The sequence below is a fragment of the Temnothorax nylanderi genome, unplaced genomic scaffold (genome assembly GCF_030848795.1).
Source record: "Temnothorax nylanderi isolate EJ_2023f unplaced genomic scaffold, tnyl_v1.0 TNYL_tig0134_pilon, whole genome shotgun sequence".
NCBI lineage: Eukaryota > Metazoa > Arthropoda > Insecta > Hymenoptera > Formicidae > Temnothorax > Temnothorax nylanderi.
The window spans coordinates 195,943-217,151 of record NW_027249196.1 but is presented as its reverse complement, the minus strand read 5'-3'; the positions used below and the strand labels follow the sequence as shown (position 1 = coordinate 217,151).

Below are 21,209 nucleotides of genomic sequence, written 5' to 3'. Positions count from 1 at the left end.
CGAGTGATAAGAAATCGACATGAGGAAGACGTCATCATAGTTTTGTTATTCGGCTGGATAACCTGTTGAATGTGCACTTGAAATGCAGTGTTTTGTTTACGCATCGCTGTTTTCGCAAAGGCTTCTATGTGCTCTGATAACAATACGGAGATTGTTGCATTAAGATAGCTAGTATGATAACAGTATTGAAGATAACGTTTTAACCGTGTATATAATGCATGTAGACAGAATACATGAAACATCACGAAATACTTTAATCCGAAAAACGTTTTTCTGTAAATGCTATGCGATATTTTCGTATACAATTAAACACGTTGAAAAAAAAAATTCGAAAACCCACGCATTCGCGGTCGCTAACAAGAACTGCCGTCTAGATCTCGGCAAAAGCCAGTTGCTTGCAAATTGTGGACTAAAAAAAATAAGGGAAGGGGAAAAAAGTGGGAGGGAAAGAGAGAGAGAGAGAAAGAAAGAAGGCAGGAGCAGAAGAAGGGCGAGCCGAGGAAGGGAGAGAAAAAATCGCTGCCTCAGGACTCTCGCGACGTAGTTGGAATAATTTCGACGTTTGCATGGATGAGGGTGCTCTACCACCGTCGCATTGAACCCCTTCCTTTCCCGACCCCCTCCCGCGTCCCGGGTTTCTTTTTCCGCGGTGTGAATTCGGCATACCACATGGCGGCTGCGATTGTCGTTCCTCGGCGCGCGAGTGCGCAAGTTAAGTCTGAATAATGAATCCATACGGCGGGCAAGGGCGGCGCGCCTCGTAGATTCCGTCGCCGCGAATCCTTTAGGACTGATCTTCTACGAGATGTTCTTGCAAGTTGCTTGGTCGTTACCCGAATACTGGTAAACTCCCTTCTATCGCGAAAAGGAGATTCGAATGAACATCCGGTGTGAAATATATCCGCCCGAGAGAAAGACGGAGGTGGAGGAAAAAAGACGGTGCCGCGAGTATCAGTAGAAAAATATACATGGAGAATATTTTTGTAGGGATTTAGTTCTTTCCGCGTATAAAAGATCCTTGAGTGTTTAAAGTGATAATTCTTTTGCTGTAGGAAGAATTATGGAAGTGCGAATGCAGTTAGTTGTGTTATGATTCGAAGATTTTTGACACCTTGTCAATTGTTGAATTCTACAATAATTCAATGTAACTGAATTACAGAAAACAATATACAGCTGTATTTATTAAATTTTTTAATGTAATATGTAACCGTATATATTAAATTAAATTATCCGTTACCGTTATAAATAAATACTCATATAAGTTAGTGTGTTTAAATAAAAATAAATTTTTAAACATATTGTTTTATGTAATAATTCTTACTATTATATTCTTTTATGTATTTAAACATATTCTTTTGAGTAAAATATAATAATAAAATTGTTTTATTGTTAACCCATTAAATATAATTTTCTTTCTAATAAAATAAATTTTCAACGTGCAGCTACGTTTACAACGGATAATGTTTTATATTGTTAGAATGATTTAAAAGATATCTGACAGGTAAGAAGTAGAAACGAATTTATAAAAGTGAATATGCATCCTTCTAATTTACGCTGCGAGATGGGTAATGTCATTGAAACAGGAACCGTGCGAAATAATAGTTTCGTACGATTAATTATAATGAGATTGAATAATGGATATGAATAGCAAGAGTGAGGTAACCCATGCATTTGGCAACCGCAAATCCTTTGAGGCTGATCCCTAGATGTTCCTGCAAGTTGGTTGGTCGTTGCCTACGCGGCGGTTTACCTAGTACGGCATATGGAGCGGCTTATTTAGACGTTAGTGGATTCTTGGTCATAACTCATGGAATAATAAACCCGTAACGTCATAAAATAACGTATGTGATGCGATATGAATAATCGTGGTATAACTGTGTGATTTAACGAGCAACTGCAGCGGCGTTGTTGCACGACGAATAGAAAATCGTTGCAATTTAATCTCGCTAAACCGCAAATCTATTATTTTAATACATATTTGCTGAAACCGTCGCGCACAACGCTATGCGGAGACACGTGCATATGAATCAAAAGTACCTGATTTAATGTTCCTACCGTTTTCCTTCAAAAGATCTCTCTCTCTCTCTGCGAAATTAATACTTCCGCGTATAACGAATTAGAATTCGCTACATGCGTGATACGCGCGAATAAATACGACGGGGAAAAACAGGCGGTTTGTAATTAACGTTAGTCGATATTGTGATTATTCCTTTCTTTCTTTTTTTTTTAACGCGATACATTTTGCCAGACGAATTACGCGCGATGAAAGAATTACGAAAAATGAGAAACTCAGTTACGAATATAATTATGGAGTAGCGTATAATTTCGGTCGCAAACATGCCGAGCGGATCTTCCGCTGTATCTCTGTCGGCCGCTCGCGAATAAGCCTCTCTCGTGACGCGCGCTCATGTAATTTTGCGTGCATGTAAAATCCAGAGAAAATATCTGGGAAAGCGGCCCGGTAATTAAACTACTGTACCGTGTTTGCACAGAACGCGCGCACGCCACAAAGAATATACTACGGCCATAATGGTATCGTGTAAGCTGCGTGACGCGCGACTCTTTTCATCAGCCGATATATTTCGCAACAGCGGGCGAGCTGTAGGATATCATAAAAAGATACGATACGATAACGAAAAATTATTCAGTTTTATTACTCGTTGAAAAAAAAATTTCCTTCATGAATAATCTTTCAATCATTTTTCCTACTTACATTTTATTACATCTCAACATACCAATTTCTATAAAGTTGATTATTATATTTTATTCATTTAGTTTTCACATTTGCTTATTATAATTGCTATATTTTTTATTCATTTATAAAATTATTGTAATAGGAATAAATTTGACGTATATAGAGAATATTAAAGTTATCGCTGAAAATAATGCATACCCCAAACGCGACCAAAATATTTTTCGGGATAAATAGTTCGATTATTTCAAAATCAGTGAACGAATCTCAAGTATAGATTGTCCTCGATTTGACGGTTATACAAATACAATCATCGAGGAAACACGTAGAACGAAGCGCAGTCAAACACACGACGAGAAAATGTAAACCAAACACAACGCAATTTTCTTTTTGTAAATTCTACATCGGTCCATAAGATCGTGACGTATCTCGAATTGTACCATCCGATAGGGATGCGACGATGCGGTGCACTGGATTCGTGATTGGCAGTCAGTATAGCCCGTAAACTGCGCGCGTTTGTTTCCCGAAATGGGTGTATACCGCAGCCCGTTGAAAAATACGGTTTATTATTGCCGCAAAAGCAAATGCAGTTGCCACAAAAAGCGATATATTTTCCGCGGAAATTCAACAAAGTTTTCCGTGATTACACAAACGCGCGGATTGCTATTCGGAAAGTCAAATGTTTTGAACAAACTATAAGCTTCTTGCAACGTTCTGTTCCGAAGCACATTTATTTTTTCTTGTTTGCATATCGTTTTTCTTTCGTTCATGAATTTTATAAAATTAATTCGTGAAATCTATTATCCCTAAAAATGTGTTAAATATTACATCAGGAACATGGAGTTCGCAGAAATTATACTTCTTTACACGGTGTTTCCTTCTTTGAATATCCCGCTCGTAAAAGTATTCGGCCATCCGGGCCACGGAGAACGAAATTGGCGTCGAAGAAAGAACACCTAGGTGCCCCTGCGTGATCATCCGGCCATCTATTTCAATATTACTGCCCGTCGTAGCACTCGCAAATAAAGCGGGCGAGAACGCCAGTGGTGGAGGTCTAAAATACGACCGTCTTTAGAGAACGGAAATGTTCGGTGTACTCGCGACTGCGAGACTCCGTGTGAAATGGCTTTCCAGCGACCACCGGCGTAAAAGCCAGCGAGCCCAGCTTTAAAGAACAACTGCAGCCGCCGTGAAAAGGCAAATGCAGCTGCAATGCGCAGCTTTCCCTATCGCGGACATGTTATAGCTACGTCTTCTCTCTCTCTTTCTCCCTCCCTCCTCCTTCCCTCCTTCCCTTTATTGCTTTTTTACATCTCGCAAAAATTTCTCTGACCTAATCTGATTATACTCCGGAAATCGCTCATTAGTATTGCAAGCAGGTAAATATTTACTTTTAGAGAAACACCTCTGGTGTTCATCTAAGTATTTATCTAAAGTGAATTGTGTCTAATTGCAAATAAAGACTTTAATTATCTATTGATTAATCTAATCTCGCGACAAATTTCTGTACTGAATCATGCATCATGTCATTGCGACACAATATTCTTTGCGCAGCATTTATAGAACGTATATAAACTATCAAAGTTCAAACAAACAAAACGAATTTGTTAGCTTCAATACGTGGCTGACGAAGCGTGAATCCAAAAGGAATTACAACGTAACACGATTTAACGGCGGGATCGCGTTTGACGTCGTAGGGTAAGTAATTCGAAACGCACAATGGCAGTATGCTCCGTGCGTAGATGTATTCTTATTGCTCAGAGGGATGATTCAGACGGGGGATGAACACGGCGGAAGAACGTGAGAGACGGTTGTTGACACAGCCGACGAAACGAGACGCGAGATGCATTATCAAGCGCCAAGATACGCGCTTGTGCCCCTTCCGTGTACGCGGCTTCGTTCGAGCACGCACAAATGGGCTCTTACCTTCGGCAAAGTGCAAAGCGAATGCATATTGACTCGCGACGTTTCTGCAGACCAGATTTCGCATGAGGCGCTCACATGTACGCGCGTGGAAATGTGCGCGCCTACAGAATCGAGTACCGCACCCCGAAACTAATTTCTCTTATTTGTCACTGCATCATTAAGATGTATGTATGTACGTTAATCGTCACCGCAGGTTTCCATGGGCGTCTCAGGCGAATCTCAGAAAATGATAATCAGTTGAAGCGACTGTTGAGCGCGAATCGTCAATAAGTCTCCTATGATTTTATTTGTATAATTTTATTTAATTGTTATATATTCGGATTTCAGAGTTAGCTGAGACATTTGTTTGCTGAGGAACAAAGTCGCTGCATTTGATAATATTTTGATGTTTTTGCAATATATATATTTAATTTTTAATTAAATTCTTTTTAACTCTTGGATGCGTAAAAAGAATTTGTTAAAGATCGCAGGATTTACTTTTATATATTTTTCCAATACCTATAAATACATTTTTTTCTTCTCGCAAACAATTTTTAAGGAGACTTAAGACTATTTAGTCTTAGATTTAAGAAACCTAAAACTATTTTTCGACACTATTTAGATCAAAATAATTGAAATCCTTTTTCTGTTACTTGAGTTGTTAGAAAATCTATAAGGAAGTCATTTAAAAATTAAGAAAGTGTGACTTTCTTAAAGCCTGATTATTATACTTGATGCTGCTCGCGAAACGAAAAACGGAAATATGTGATTCGCTCAAAAACTGGTTGCAAATTCTTCGGTAAAGTGAAAAATGATTTATATGCACGCGAGGTTAACGCGGCGTAAAGAGAGTTCCGCGCTTGTTATGCAAGCTGAGCTACGTTTAAGAGCGGGTTTTATTAAAAATACCCGAGCTAAAGATAGCAAAGGGGTTGGAGAGTTCTCTTTTTTTCGCTTTCCTTTCTCCGGTTGCTCTTTCATTTCTGCTCGGAAACGCGCTAATCCGAACCGGTGATGATGGTAAATGAAAGAAGAAACACTCGGCGAGACTTTGAAATCAACGCAAAGATATAATCGACACAGTACAGATAGTACAGAGGATAGAGTAACCCATTTTCTTTATAACGATGTTGATTATATTTACACGCATCTGGCAATAAACAATATAAAAATATTGTCAATAATATAAATATTATGTATTATTTTTGCGTTGCATTAATTCTAAAACTAATTTCTCCGATTCTGCGATATTCGGACAAAATTTCAATATAACAATAAGATAAAAAATTAAAAATAATGTCAATTGATATATTTCAAATTTAAGTTCAGCTACTTCTTTAATAAAAAAAAGTACAAGTACTTTCAATTACATTACTACCAATAAATAGCTTTTAAATCGAGATTGTTCCAATTAAAATTGATCAATCCGTAAATTTGACTCCTCCTTTTCTTATGCTTTTTCCGTTTATCCGAGAATTGTATCCCGAGTTCTCTTTTTATTCGCGTGCTCTAACATCGCTACAATTATGAAACGTCTCGGTGCCGCTGAGAATGTAAGCCGCCAAAGAACCACGCGACAGTTCCTCGCCCGGCTCGTCTGGGGTTTTTAATTTGTCGTGCAACAGCCTGTACAGCACCGGCCTGTGAAACTCGAGTAGTTTTTCACGGAACGTAGGTCGCGAAAGAAGCGAACATACGCCGCAGATATGCGGAAGAAATCTCGAAATGGGCGTCATACCGCGTGCATGTCGCGTACGAAAGAAAATCGTCGTTTCCCTCGAGTGCTTGCTTGACGAATTTTCTCAGTCTATTTTCCTCGTACGGCATCAGTTTTCTCATGCGAGTAATTAAACATCACGTATGTAGGGCTTTTATATCATGTATAATGACGTAGTAATTAAGCGCGACGTTACTAGAATTAAATAAAACGAGATTTATTAAATATTATTAAATATTACGCGCTCCCGAATGGATATATTCCCGGATGCTCGTTGGAAATAGGAAACTTATTGATGAGAGGACTACAGGAACGTTTCCCAGTGCAATTTGAAAGTCTGACATTACGGGACAGTCGGGCACTTACTTGTACGGAAGAAGCACCGCCGTGAAGTTGATGGCGATGGAGATCCGTGGGCCAGAAGTAATCAGGTACCGGCAGCGGATGTTTGGCGGATACAGCCCAGGATATCCGGGACTGGCTAAAACGCATCCGTCGTGGCATTCCGTGTCTTCGTACACCGAGTCGCATTCTGCAAGCAAGAAGAAATATACGTCAGTAACTTGAAACTCTTGTCTCTTGTCTCTTCTCTCTCTCTCTCTCCCTCTCTGTTTACCAATTTTTATGTACAAATATATGTATATAGCTCCTTTATATTCGTAAAGAAATTTCATTAATTAATATCTCATATCTCTACTTCTTCAATAATGCAGAAAAAATACATAAAAGAGATTTTTATAATGTTTTCCTCTAATTATTGGAAACATCAATTAATGAATAAATGTATTTTAATATTCATCAATTTTTAATATTAGTTAGAGGCATTTTAATATTAATTCTCTCATATATTAATACGGAGCATATAATAATATGTTTGCTATGCTGCTAACTTTTTCTGTAAACTCATTAAGCGTAGATAATCGTTATTATAAACGCTATCGTTTAAAGCGACAGTCCTGTACCTCAATTTCCGGCTGTCTGACGGGCGAGCTTCGCTGAGCGCGAACGATTTGCCAAAAGAGTGAAAATAATTGATACGTCTGGCGGCTTCGTGAAAAATTCGAAAAGTGGAAAATGGGCAGACGCGTAAATGACAACAAGCGCCGGTCAATTAGAACGGGCTAACGAAATATCCCGCATCCGGCTCGCATTCTCAATTAATATTTTCGAGACTCCGCTCGAAATATTGCCAACTAGACCGAAATATTGCCCATGTGTTATAGATTATTATTCGATATATACGACAATACCAAATGCAATAACAATTTAGTAACGGGCCACGAGTTTGCAGCATGTTAATAACTTGCATTTCCATTTCGATAACAATTACTACATGTGCGACATAATGTAAATTGAATTAATACTTGTATAAATAAAAAAAATATAATAATGTTAAGTAAAGAATAAATGATAATTTATAATGTAAATGTTATAATATGTCCTTAAAAGCATCAAACACACGCGTTTATAATCGATTTACATTTTAGAGGGTCTTTTAATAGATTGGACATATATCTCATATATATAAACAATATAATGATAAATTAAACATAGCCCCGGTATTTGATATTGGCGATTTATACAATTCATCACAAGTCGGAATATTTGTTATTAAATCAATATTCGCATTTATGCGAAAGTACTGAAGTTCAAAGCTATTTTCGAATAGGCAAATCAATGCTGTCCATGCCGATTGTTGTAATATTCAAACGGTGATTGACAAACCGTTACGCGTCCAATTATTCCACTTTCATAACGTATGCAAACATGTGATTTCCATAAACGTATAATAATATACTCGTATTTATTACTGCCAACTGCATGTGATTGCGAAAAAGGCGATTAATATCACTTTAATATCACAATGATTTAATATCACGTGAGGTTTGTTCAATGGTACAGATACCTTTATCTTTACCGTTAAACAAGACTACAAAGGATTTTGACGTGTTGATTGCGTACGGCAATTTCTATTTGCATCTCCGCACAACTTGCGCGGTATTAAACAGTCGCCCTCATTTTTCTTTCCACAAAAAAGAGAAGAAAAGACGCGCGGCTTGATTTTCCACCATCCTCTCCTCCTTCTTTGCTTAGCTTTATAGTTCCGGCGTATGCAATTGTCATAATGGGCGGATCCATTAGACGTGGTACGCGTCCACCTTCGGGCATACGGTTTTTTTCAATTTATATAGTGCTCTTTGCATCTCCACCGCTTCGATCTCTCTGTGCAAACCGTTCCTTCAACCATTTCCACCGTAAACGGCTCCGCCCTTTTCGCTTTTCTACCTTAAAACACGGAATTTTCTTCGTCCTTCATTTCCCGTGTACTCGAGGCGTTCCTCGTCTAAAATGCGGACCCTTTTTGCAAGCATCGATTGAACCGCTTACGATCGATTAAACCGACCGTCGACGAAAAAAAGCACAACGACCGCGACGGCGCGCTGAGACGCTAATTTATTTGATAATAATAAGCGTGGCGAAGTTAATACTAATTTCTTAGGTACGGCGCCGATCAATCGGACGAAAATTGAATCGTATAGTTAATGGGCGTCAATTGTTTGGCTTTTAAAAAAGTTCTCGAGCTCGTTAATTGTACGTGTAATTGAAAGAGTATCGAGTTTTATTAACCAAGCGTTAGTTTGCTCGGAAAGTTGCCTCGTTAGCGCGGACACGGCTCAAACGGATAACCGTGCTAATGACATCAAAGAAAAAGTTTCGCGACACTCACTACTGCATGATATAAATATAACTGCGATAACCCGCGGGTAATATTCGTCGACCTTGTCTTTCTCGTGTAGCGAATATTAACAAAAGAATGTTTTACACGATTTAACATTTTTTTTATTTTATCGTGTATAAGAAGTGGCGCTGAGTACAAGCCCATACCGCGCACGATTTAACAGGCAGAAAAGTAAGCTTTAATGAAAAGTCAACTTAAAAAATGACATCCAGTTGCATTACTTTGTAACAAGGCTTTGAATCGCTACACTGCAAATCCAAGTGTGTCATTTTTACACGCATAAACGTTTAAAAAACAACACATTAGACTGAAGCTCTTTTTACATGTTTCTTTATGTGTTAAATCACGTCATTTAACACGTTTAATCGTATTAAATTAAAACTTAATACGTTCAATCGTGTTAAATGGCACGATTTAAAACGGGGCAAGAAATATGTAGGAAGAGCTTCAGCTAAAATAACACACTTGGATTTGCTGTGTAAGAGAGTATATAAAAAACAAGATACATAACCATATATTTTTGCGCGATAACGCATTAATGTAAACATCGTCAGCCGATTCTTCGTAAAGCGAGCGCAATTGCCACGTTAGAGGAGATGCCCCTGCCGAGAAACTCACTTCCCGCGCTTGTGCCTTTAAGTGCGCAAAGGTGAAATGCTTTAATACGGCGATAGAAGGGAGGAGAGAAAGTGAGGACTCTATGTAAATGTTCGCAGAAGACGCGCGAAGACTTTCCTTCGCGGCGCCCCGTAACGAACCCAAGGCAGAAATGCTGTAAGGAAAAGAAAAGGTGGAAGGAGAGAGGATGTTCATTCCTCCCGCGCAGTTCCCGCGGAGTTTCCGCGAGTCGACGAAATTTTTCCACGGGGGAAATCTTCTCCTTCTTTTTTTCGCTCTTCGCTCTATTCACTCGCCGGAGAAACTTGCGGCACGATGAAGCGGCGGGACTTGCGACCCGAAACATCGCGCGTTGCGTTTCAGGCGGAAAACTGCGAAAATTGCATAGGCGTTGAACGCGGAGAGGAATGAAAAAAAAGGAAACAACGGGGCAAACTTGCAACAAGGATAATTAACTTTTCAGCGAGGGTCGGTCTTCGAACAAGCGTGAATTTTTTCTTCACACACGAAATGTAGATTTCAATTTTTTATAACGTAAAAGTTCCCGATTTTATAATATTTTGTCTAAATTTTAATTTCGCGTGGAAGTTAATATATCTGCATTTTGACGAATATTCATTTAATTAATTAACTGCAGTATAATACAGAGCGAGCAGTTTTCGCCAAAATTCGCTGGTAATCGTTGACCGGTTGACTATAGGTTTTGGTTTTTGACTGGACAGTAGGAAATCATGGAAAAACGCTGTGAAATAGTGAATATCCTGCGTTAATTTGGTTTGGGCAAATGTTTGCCGACGCGTTTTACTTGCCAGATGGATGTTTGTGAATTGAAAAATTAGAAGATGCCTACATATATCTATGTATACATTATTGAAATAGTACATGTAAAAAGCACGTTTTATACTAACCCAATTATAAGTTTTATGAAAAACATATTTGCGAAATATAAACAACGTAATAGCACTTAGAAAATATATTCTAACTAAATAGAGTTATTTACTAAAAAAATATCTCTTTTATTTCTCATTCTTTTTTTTCCTGTATTAATTTTTTTATACAGAGAGAGATTTTCTGGCATTGTTAATAATTACGAACTTTAATTATAGTTCTCTTAATACAAAAACAAGACGAAATCCGCTGGAATTTCAGTAGTAAATGTTATACGTAAAGAAATGCGCTGTGATTTGCGCCGGAATTTCAGTGGAATAATCTATCTTAACTGCGCCGGCTAAGAGCACTTCTCCCGTAAGTGCAGTTTACGTGACCGTGCGATTGTACGAAAAAGAAAAGAGAGAAACAGAGTCGAATACAGACGATAGTACAGGTTTGTAGATTGGCCGGGTTTCTTACTAATCGCTTCATCAGTTAAACAACATTGACATTGTCTTTTGATCTATTAATATCTTTCAACCGAATACATTACGTATGTACCTACGAAATCTGTTCAAAAAGTTTCCAAGTTTAAAGTATTTTGTATTTATAATTTTTGGGATTTTACTTACAACTTATTTTAGCCCCCTTTCCTTCGAAATATGTTCCTTTTTGATTGATACATCGCTTTCAACGTCGTTTCCACTTCGGGAAGCAGTTCTGGTACGCGTTTTTCGGAATCGCGTAAGTCCGTTTGCGAATTTTCTTTGATGTCTTCAAGTGTCGAATCCTTTGACCTTTCAACGTGAATTTTGTTTCGAAAAGAGTAGTTCGCGTAGGTCAGGTCGAGAAAATATCAAGCGAAAAAGGCCTGAACTGTGGAAAGGCAATTCATGGTTCCTTCACCACGACAACGCGCTCGCGCACGCATCGCTGCTGATTCGTCACGTCTGCACGAAAACAAAGATTATGTGTTTATTCAGCTTCCCTACTCCCATGATCTGGCTCTTGCGGACTTTTTTCTTTTTCCAAAACTGAAATCCACATTGAAAGACCGAAGATTCGACACAATTAAGGACATTAAGGAAAATTCGCAGACGGATTTATGTGCGATCCCGACAAACGCCAGAACTGCCTCCAGAAGTGGCGTTTTTTAACCGAACAGGAACATATTTCGAAGGAGATAAGACTGAATAAGTTGTAAGTAAACCCCCCAAAATTATAAAGACAAAGCTCGGGAACTTTTTGAATAGACCTCGTATATTAATCTGATCTCTTACATTTTAAATACCTTGTACATTAATTATAACACATGCATAATCAATTCAGAATAATTGTGGACAAACATGTATAAGCAGATCGTAAATCAAATCCGGTTAGATTAAACACAGACTTGAAGTATCTATGTAAATGTTGTTTCTCTTTTTGCGATTTACGCTCGGCATAAAAGACACATATCGGTGCATTCTAAGAATAATATTCTCTTTGGACATCAGCCTTTCTTCGTTGTACAATAGCTTCCTCTTCTTATAAATCACCCAGGAAGACGTCGGCCAGTTCTTCTGAGCGGGAGATAAATTCGAGAATGGAAGGGCCGACTCTCCCTTCCCTCGTCCAGCAAGTGAACGCGCGGGCTGCGTAAGTAAATGCTCATGTGGAAAAATCAAAAGAAAAAGAGAGATAGAGAGAAAGGGAAAGAGCGAGAGAGAGTAAGAAAAAGAAAGAGCCAGGTCGAGCGGGTAAGACTGCGAGATCGTCTTTCTACCCACGATTGATCTGTTTGTCAATCGGGTGGCGCCTGATGTTGCCTCCCTCCCACCTCTCTCTCTCTCTCTCTCTACTTTTATCCGCACGCTGTCTTTCGTCCCCTCTGTCGAGGACACCCTTTCCCGGTGCTCTTCGTTCGCCCTTCTGCCCTACGTTCGCTGCCTCTCGCACGTTTCCCAATAGGACGTGGGCCGACGTCAAAAAAAGACCTCTCTCATCTGGATGGCGGAGTGACAGTCACGTCTCCCGGTCGTACGTTCCGTGCATATGGATCGTAGGTCCGACGCGGCCTTTTCCCAGGGATAATCGAGAATCGTTGTCATCTCGTTACAGCTCGCCGTATGGAGGGAAGACCTCATCGGAGTCGCTTTCACTGTCGCTACGTCTTTCTCTCGCCGCTTTCCTGCTCTTGACACACGGCTTTTCAGCCACCGCGCGACGTCTCGAAAAAAATTGCTGATTGTCCGTTATACTATTTCCTTGAACTCCTTTGTCGTACGATCATTCAAACGCGCAATGTTAACAATAAGTGATTCTTTATATAATACGAGAGGTTTTTGGTAATATATTGCCGATTGGGATCAAACTTATACAAATCCGATTGGGATCAAACTTATACAAATCCGACTGGAAAACGTATTAATAAAGAAATAATAAAAAGTATACTCTACAAATATTTTTGTGCATACGGTTTTCTTTTTTTTTAACTTAAGACTACTTAAAACATTATCAGAAATTAAAGATAATGCCTGTAACTTATGTATGTGCATAACACAAATGTTATAAATTTCAGTTTGAGAACTACAGAGAATGGGCTTGTAAAAGTGCAATAAGAAATGTAATAATAACACGTTCTTGCGTATTTTTTATTCCTCGTAGGTTCGGCACACCGGCTGTTCGCGAATGCGGCGTATGACGTATTTCTCGGGGTTACGATAAGTCAAAGAACTCTGGTACGTCATTACACAATATTACTAGACGCGAAAGTCCAAAGGCACATATATATACAAAACTTTTCTCATAAGAGCGTCGTGCAATTTTTTTAAAAGGGCTTTTCAATTTTCTCGCTACCTACAGCATCTGCAACTTACACAGTACAGCTATTAAAAGGATATAAGAACTTTTTTCAACGCTGTGTGATCAAATAATAGTCATCAATCGATTGTAAGTAAAAAAAAGTTATTTATAATTGGGCGCGCCAGAGGAGAATCTTTTAATAATACAAATATGATAAAAATTCAACTCCTAAACTATTCATTTTGTTCCTTTTGTTACGAAAATTATTGTAAATAACATAAGAATATTTTATTTCAACTATCTTAAAAGAATCCTAACTGAGAGAGAGCTCTGGTCTCATCTCAAGATAACCTAGACTGGACCTGTACAGAGAAGCATCGATTACGTTGGAGATTAGAAGCCCGTCGCATTTAAAGATAAAGATCGCACAGTCGTGCCGAGGAGGATCGATATTCGCGATTTAGCCCGTTAACGCTTTCGATTACTAACACTTTCGATGGTTAAATGGCTTCGGAGAGCCGAACGGTTCGTCGTTCCCTCATTCGCTTAAAGCGCGGGCCGGTCCGCACTTAAGCTCGTATAATTTTCGCACTAACTAAGGGAAAGAAGAAATTATCCCTCCGCGCTGCTCGCACAGGTAAATTTGCACGTTCTAGCTACTCCTCCTTTTCCCGCAGCGCTCGCTATTCATGTTTTCCAACTCTATCCGATAGCCGGTTCCAAAATCGTCATTGGCTGCGTTCAGCGGAAAAAGCAGCTCAGTGAGCGCTCAATGATTCTTTATTACGATTGGTTTCTACAATTAGATCCGGAGAAGAACCAAAGGCAAGAATCAATCATATTAAAGAATCACTGAGCTGCTTTTTCCACTGAACGCAGCCAATGTGGACGAGAATATTCGAAAGCTATGCCGTTTCCAACGTTTCATCCGGATTTCGCGTCATGGGAGAAGAATACGCAACACGTATACAAAAACTGACGTTACAAACTGTTTCTCCTTTTTCGTCGCGGTTCTGATTTTTCGTTGTGAATTTTACAGGAGACACGCTGGAGGTTCTGACGAACGTTTCGCCAATGTATGCTTTAATCGAGTAAGGCAACAAGGTTAACGCGTAACTCGATTTTACATGCAAAACGCGCATCGATAATTTGCGAACATACTACGAGGTTTACGCTTTAGCGAGTTAGTTAAATAGTTTGTTTCCGTTTTCACATGGCTTTCAGGGAGATACGAATAAAATTACTCCCCCAATTCACGAGGGGATATATATATATATATATACTCGCTTCCGTTTGATTCGCAAAAATATTGTGCGGGGAAGGTTTTATTTACTCTGAGAATCTCCGAAAATGCTTCGCCCTTCGTTCCCTCGTGGAAAGAGGGAACGCGCGCGCAAGTAGTTGCGTACTCGTAAATGGTATCAGAAAACTTTACTCTTGTCGGCTCGTGCAAATTTGTCACCGGGGTGTTAAGAAGAACGCTATCTACGTAGATTGCCCGTGCAGTTGAGCATTCCGCGTGATAAGCCACACCACGGGGTGTAATTTACAAGAAGATGAAGTTACCGTCATGAGGGAGCCGATAGTGAACTAGGTTGTTGGCGTGTAGTTTGAGCAATAGTCTATGATAGGAGCGGTCCAAAACAGGACGTGTAGCGAACGCGGCTGGGCGACCAAGTTTACGTAGCACCATAATCTCACTTGTTCAACAGATCGCCGCTTTCGTGATTGCCTCGTGACTTTAGGCGCGTTATCGGTTCCGCGATAATGTGAGATCCGACACAATTTCATCGATATCAAACATTGACGTAAAACGTAACAGGAAACGGGAACAAAATGTTAACTTTTTTTCCTACAGCTATTAAATTCAATACAATTCAATACAGTCATGTTGTCGTCAATTACAAATAATTCTACAGAAAATCCACAGAATATGTTTCATGCATCACCAGATAACAGGGATTTAGTCGCCAGAATTGTCAGCGTCGAGTAATACGCTGTACGAAATTCAAATGGAAAATACACGTCCGAAAAGCTGAGCGTTAGAAGCGTAACGTAATTTCATTTTTCATCACAAAAGCGAGCTAAATATCTTACCCGTATTGTTAACCAGATGTCCGCCCCTCACCGGCCAGCCGACAGACGTGCTCGCTTTGGACGAGAAGCTGAAGTAGGCCAGGAACTGGGACCGCGTTGTGTTCTCATTTATCCTGAAACACACGCACGTTTTGTATGTTAGCGTACACTTCGTCTGCGCACGTAACCGGTCGCCGGTTTTTATGCGTCGCGACAATAAAAGAAAACGTTAGCGTGATAAATTACTACGGGTCGCGCGAGCCCGCCGTCCGCTTCGCTACGCGCGCCGACCTATGGCCACGATCACGGTATTTACGACGAGATCTTGGCGCGCGGCAGGCAAATTTACGGATTCTTTCAAAGTGATATACAGCAAATAACCCGCGGCGGCGGCCCGATGTACTCGCGCGATTTATTGCGGCCTGTTTTTGTCATCATTCCGCATACGGCTCGTAAATCATCGATGCGCTTTTATTGACGGGGCCGCCCTTATCGGACGTGGCGCGCGGTTTCAGCCGATAGCCCGCCAATAAAAAGGGCCCTTTCAAGCGGGCTTCAAGAAATTCGGCAGATATAAAACGAACAATTCGCGATGAATACGCGGTGACGTAGCCATTTGCCAGCCGTTATAAATCAATGATCGCTTATCTACTTGTGTTATCCGCAATCTGCAAATGACAGATTTCTTGACATGTCCTATTAGACCTGTCGAAATAATTATTATTTATGAACTATATATTATTTTTTTATTTTCAGTCTTTTCCTACTTGCTTTTATTCGTTATTTATCATCTATTATTATCTTTTACTTTCAGACCCTTCGTACATAAAGAAAATTTCACAGATTCTCCGTTTAATTAATCTCGAATGCATAGAAAATTTCATTATCATCAAATTAAATCTCCGAAACGACGGGGATCGCGATCGAGAGACGCGCGAACTTAGAACTAGACTGCATTTGAAATGCGTGTCAATATGTCATTGCACAAAGTGCGAACTCCTTGCTAGAAACTCGGACAAGCGAAAGTTTCGTTATCGCGAATAGCTGTAAGCTCGGAAACTTTCGCTGGAACGACGAGGGAAGTTGTATATTTTCAACGCGAGGAGTCGCGTTCTCAAAGAAGGCGCGATGTTTCGTCGAGATTGATCAGATGTCGATCGGGAACTGAGGGGATCGTTTGTCGCGCTCGAAAGCTGTTTAGAAAGCAGGCAGGGCGTAGTGTTTCGTCGAATCGCTGAGTATCGATATCCCCAACTTTGTCGCGAAGGAACTTCGCACTTTGTGAGAAACGTCGTGCATACGAATTTCTCCGCGGGTAAAGCGATGCCTATCCTTTCGAGAAGGATTATGGAAAAGCGATGTTTCTTTCATTCCTTTTTAGAAAACGGAAAATCCAAGATAAAAGTTTTGCAAATTTAATCGATACAAAATTATATGTCAACTCAATTATCAAATATATACTTAACAGAAGACACATTTTGATTTAAAAAATAATTTCTTTTATATTTATTCTCATTTCCATTTTTTTTTGTCTATGCATGTTCAACAAGATGTTAACAGTTTACATTATGCCGATACTCTTAAAGATCTCTTACGTTTTCGACGCCCTCAAATTTCCTATTCAGACCCAGTCTGACGAAGATCATGTCGACGAACAACTATCGCAACACCTGAGAAATCGTGTCCGTCGTCAAGCCACAGTCAATTTACTATCCCAGGACCAATCCCGCGAATGTGGTCCGGAGATCGTGTCGAATGTAAGTTAGAAGTGGATGAGGAGAAGACGAGGAATGGACTTCGGTAGCGGTGGGAGGGAGGGAGGGGCGCCATCGCGGTAGAAGGCACCTCTAATTCGATTATTTAGTTAGGTCAGGTTCGCTGTAGTTGGGTTAGCGTCAGCTGGGGCCAAAGGTTACTCGAAGGCACTCGTAACTCCTAATTGTATTTACTTACAATAAATCTTCTACCTTCGCCCCCTCATCTATCCTGTATTTGATTAGCGGCCAATCCGGCGGCTATCCTTTCGCGATGCGTTCCGAAACTATGCGACGTTTCTAGGTGCTAATAATATCAGGCGGCATTTACGGTAATTTTCTGATTAATTAACGCTCGAAACTGATATTGAGTTTTACCTAATTCTCCAGACATTAATTGATTTACTATTCGATAGAATATACGATTCACGATAAACTTTCATCGTTATAAAATACCATTATGCAATAATGCATGCCATTACTATGTATATATTAATCTTGCCCAGATGCTGTTAAGAAGTGTATGATTTATTATAATAAATATTAATATAATGGAAGCACTTACAAATTCTATATACTTATAAACTTCTATAGGTACTTATAAGACATATTTCGGTTCAAATATTAAATTATATACTCTGCATATATTTTCTAATATATTTTCAGTGTTACAAAGCATGCACTTTAGGGGAGATTCCGTAAAATGTTATATATCGATTGCGGGTAGGACGAGAGAATCGCCTCTCAAAGAAAGCCGAGGTTAAGCAAATCCTCGGGACGATGAAAGAAGACGGCGGCGGTAATCCCTGCGGGGTTTACAAAGATTAGAATGCAAATTTTGGAAAGCATTAGACGAAAGCGTCGGCAGCGTTCCCTGTGAGAGTAAAATCCTTTTCGGCATCTATCGAGACGTTAAACCGATTCAGTATGCCATTAAAGTAAGGTTTATTCTCGTGGACGGGGACGAGTCGATATCCACGTTATGGCGAAACCGCGCGTAAATTTCTACGCAGATGCCAGCGAGAACCGTGAGATGGGACTTATAAAGTTCCATGAAGCGAGTGAGCCTTCGAGGATTTCATGAGCACAGAATCACAATTTGTCGGCGACTCGAAGAAAATTCCCATCCTACTGGAATACAGAGAAATTTTATCGTCCGCAAAAATTTTAATCGTGGGCGATAAACTTTATTACGCGTACATTATGAAATAGCTATTTTTAAAGAAATGTGTCTCATAACAAAGACTTTAAATTGCTTTTGTAACTTTCTAGTACAAAGTGTGAGATTATATTAAAGCATTGAGCGCGATAGATTTAAAATTATCAAAATTTAATTTAAGCAATTACCGCATGTTTTTAATTCAATCGTAATTTCATCATGTTTTATTGTATTATATCAAGTTTATTTAAACGTCAGCGCATTTTTACCGAGAATCTTCTCTCTGTTATTGCAAAGATCTTGTATTTCAAAATGTCTCGCGAAGTACGAGAAGAACTTCTCAATGTTGGTATGAAGATTAAAATGCAAATCTTTACAGCTCAGCGTTGATTCCCGTGAAAGCCGAAGAACATTCTGCAAACACTCTACCTCTACACGATCCAAACATCAATTTTCGTAAATGAAGTAAAATCCGTGCTGCTTAAAAATGACATATTAAATTATTGTGACCTACTATTTTTTCTACAAGAAATATTTACAAAAAGTTTTCGCAAACGCGTGCATTTATTTTCTTATGTTTAATTAAACTTAAATGTACTTCTGTTTGCGATATAAAAAGTTGATAACGAAACCATTGAGTCCTTAACAACATACAGAAAAAATACTTTTTATACCTGAGATAAAGAGAACGAAGAACGTATAAATATAGCACACTTGAATGAGGTGGATTTATATTTTTCGCAATATTAATCTATCATCCTCAAAGCACGATATCAATCAAGAGTAGAAAAGCAGAAAAAAATGGCCATTTGCACATGTACATACATTAAAACTTGTTTCTTTCATAACTTACATTTAAAGAAGTATAGCATAAACGTCTCCCTACTATCTAAATCTGAATCAGTGAATAGTCACTGATTCAGATTTAGAGAGTATAAAAAATCACGTATACCATTCGATTCTTTCAACAAAGCAAATGAAATTGTATATAATGTGCTTATCTTTTCATTAGAAAAAATCGCGTTAAATAGAGATGTCTTGATTTGCGGCCCAGGATAATATAGTTGAAGTTTGAAGCGTTCATGGAGAAAAATTAAAAATTTGCCTTAATTAAAAAGGATAAGAAAAAGAAATATATTTATATAAAAAGAATAAAATTATAACAAAAAACCAATTTAAAATTAATAAACAAATAACAAAAGATAAAATAAAATCTTCACGAAAACGCTGATTCCTTGTCTTATGATAAAATATACAGATGCGGGGACAATCTTTAAGATTTCTGATTGTAAGAATAAAATAGTTTGTTAGCAGTCGAAACTCAAAACTGCTCCGTTTAATTCGAAATATCCGCGCGTGTTTTGTTCTAATTTTATTGTCTTTATATAAATATGTATATTTCTTTTTATACCGTAAATTCTTTTTGATTAGAACAAATTTTTAATTTTTGCTCCAAGAATGCTTCAAACTTCAGCTACAACCACGATATCAATTTTTATATCTTAGAAGTTTAGTCAAGCTGTCGCGTAAACTTTTGCGAAGTATGAACAATTTTTTCGAAACCAATATTCAAAGCTTTTGCGAAATTACTCGAAAAGGGCCAGCTAATAGCGAAGTTTGGCACTTATAAAGTATATTTTTCACGCTCATATAGTCGCTCGTTTGAAGAAGTTTGTGCTCGTTTATTGCAGATGCGCGCGTATGTATATGTGAATACGTGTGTGTGTGTCTGTGTGTGTGTGTATGTGGGTGTGGATTTGCTCAATAACAGACCCGACGCTTCTTTACTTGGAGAACAAAATTAAGGAGTCGGGCGCGCACAGGTCCGGTAAAAGGTTTGCTAGTTCGTTACTGTAACGAACTTCTTCCCACGATCTGATCCGAATTCCGATCGTGTTGGAAACCTTCGAAAATAAACTTTTCACGGGGCACCGTATTTGCACTACCCTCGAAGTCTTATATCGTCTCGTTCTTGCTGAGAAAAATATATTGCAAACAGGAAATTCGCTCAAATTCTACGTATGTAGGAAACGACAACGGTCCGTGACAATGAGAAAACACTTTTAACGACATTAAATTTTGTTCTCATCCATAAAATGTAGGTGCGAGCGAGCGGCGCGAGATAATGACCAAGCAGAAAATGTAATGCAGAAAAATGGAATAGAAGTGACAAAGCGATAATAAAACGCGGACGGATAAAAGACAATAAAGTAATGTGAGGAAAATGAATTGCGGATATATATGACGCGTAGCAATTAGTGAACAAATATTAAGTATCATGGACAAGTATCATGATTAAATTCTCTCGCAACAGCAACGCACAGTGTTCGGTGAACCGTGCGCAATTCGGCCAACCTTTCGTTCATCCGCTTATTGATTTCATTTGCATTAATAATCCTTTCGCGCGCCAAACCAGCCGGTTATTATGCTTAATTTTCAAAGCTTATTATCTTGGTAATTGGCCAACTAAATTTCATTCTGTTTGGTATATGCGCGTTCTATGCGGACGCGTTGGGATTTTTGCCGCGTATAATCGCGATTTAAATAGGGCTTTCGCGCGGAAACACTTAACTCGCCTGGACTGGTCTGGAGTGTGTGCAGCTCCGAAATTTTCAACGGTCCATCACACGATGATGCGCCGCGTGGCATTTATCACGAATTTCGATCGTCGGTATATTGCGATAGTCAAGTTTCGAAAAGTATACTCTGTGTAATTAAAGTATAGTTTCGTAACGCGTATTCTCGTGAACGTGAAATTAAAAGCCGTTTAATAGTTCCATATTACGAATTTCGTAAAATATGCAATGTCATGTGAAATTTAATAATTATAGCGCGCTACCTATCCTTATGTGATTCACTTTATGCTTCAAAGTATTGCGAGTTATAAAATATTA

The 21,209-nt window shown here is 39.0% G+C and overlaps 1 protein-coding gene across 6 annotated transcripts in view; it reads right to left on the bottom strand.

Moving 5' to 3' along the window:
* The window catches only part of LOC139776976 (uncharacterized), a 219,396-nt gene that overhangs the window by 52,663 nt on the left and 145,524 nt on the right, over window positions 1-21,209 (bottom strand). For all 6 annotated transcript variants that reach the window (XM_071714086.1, XM_071714089.1, XM_071714090.1 and 3 more), the window contains 2 exons: window positions 15,424-15,536; window positions 6,681-6,846 (listed from right to left, as the gene is read on the bottom strand). In XM_071714086.1, coding sequence (XP_071570187.1) covers window positions 6,681-6,846; window positions 15,424-15,536 — 279 coding nt within the window. The remainder of the gene's footprint in view (window positions 1-6,680; window positions 6,847-15,423; window positions 15,537-21,209) is intronic.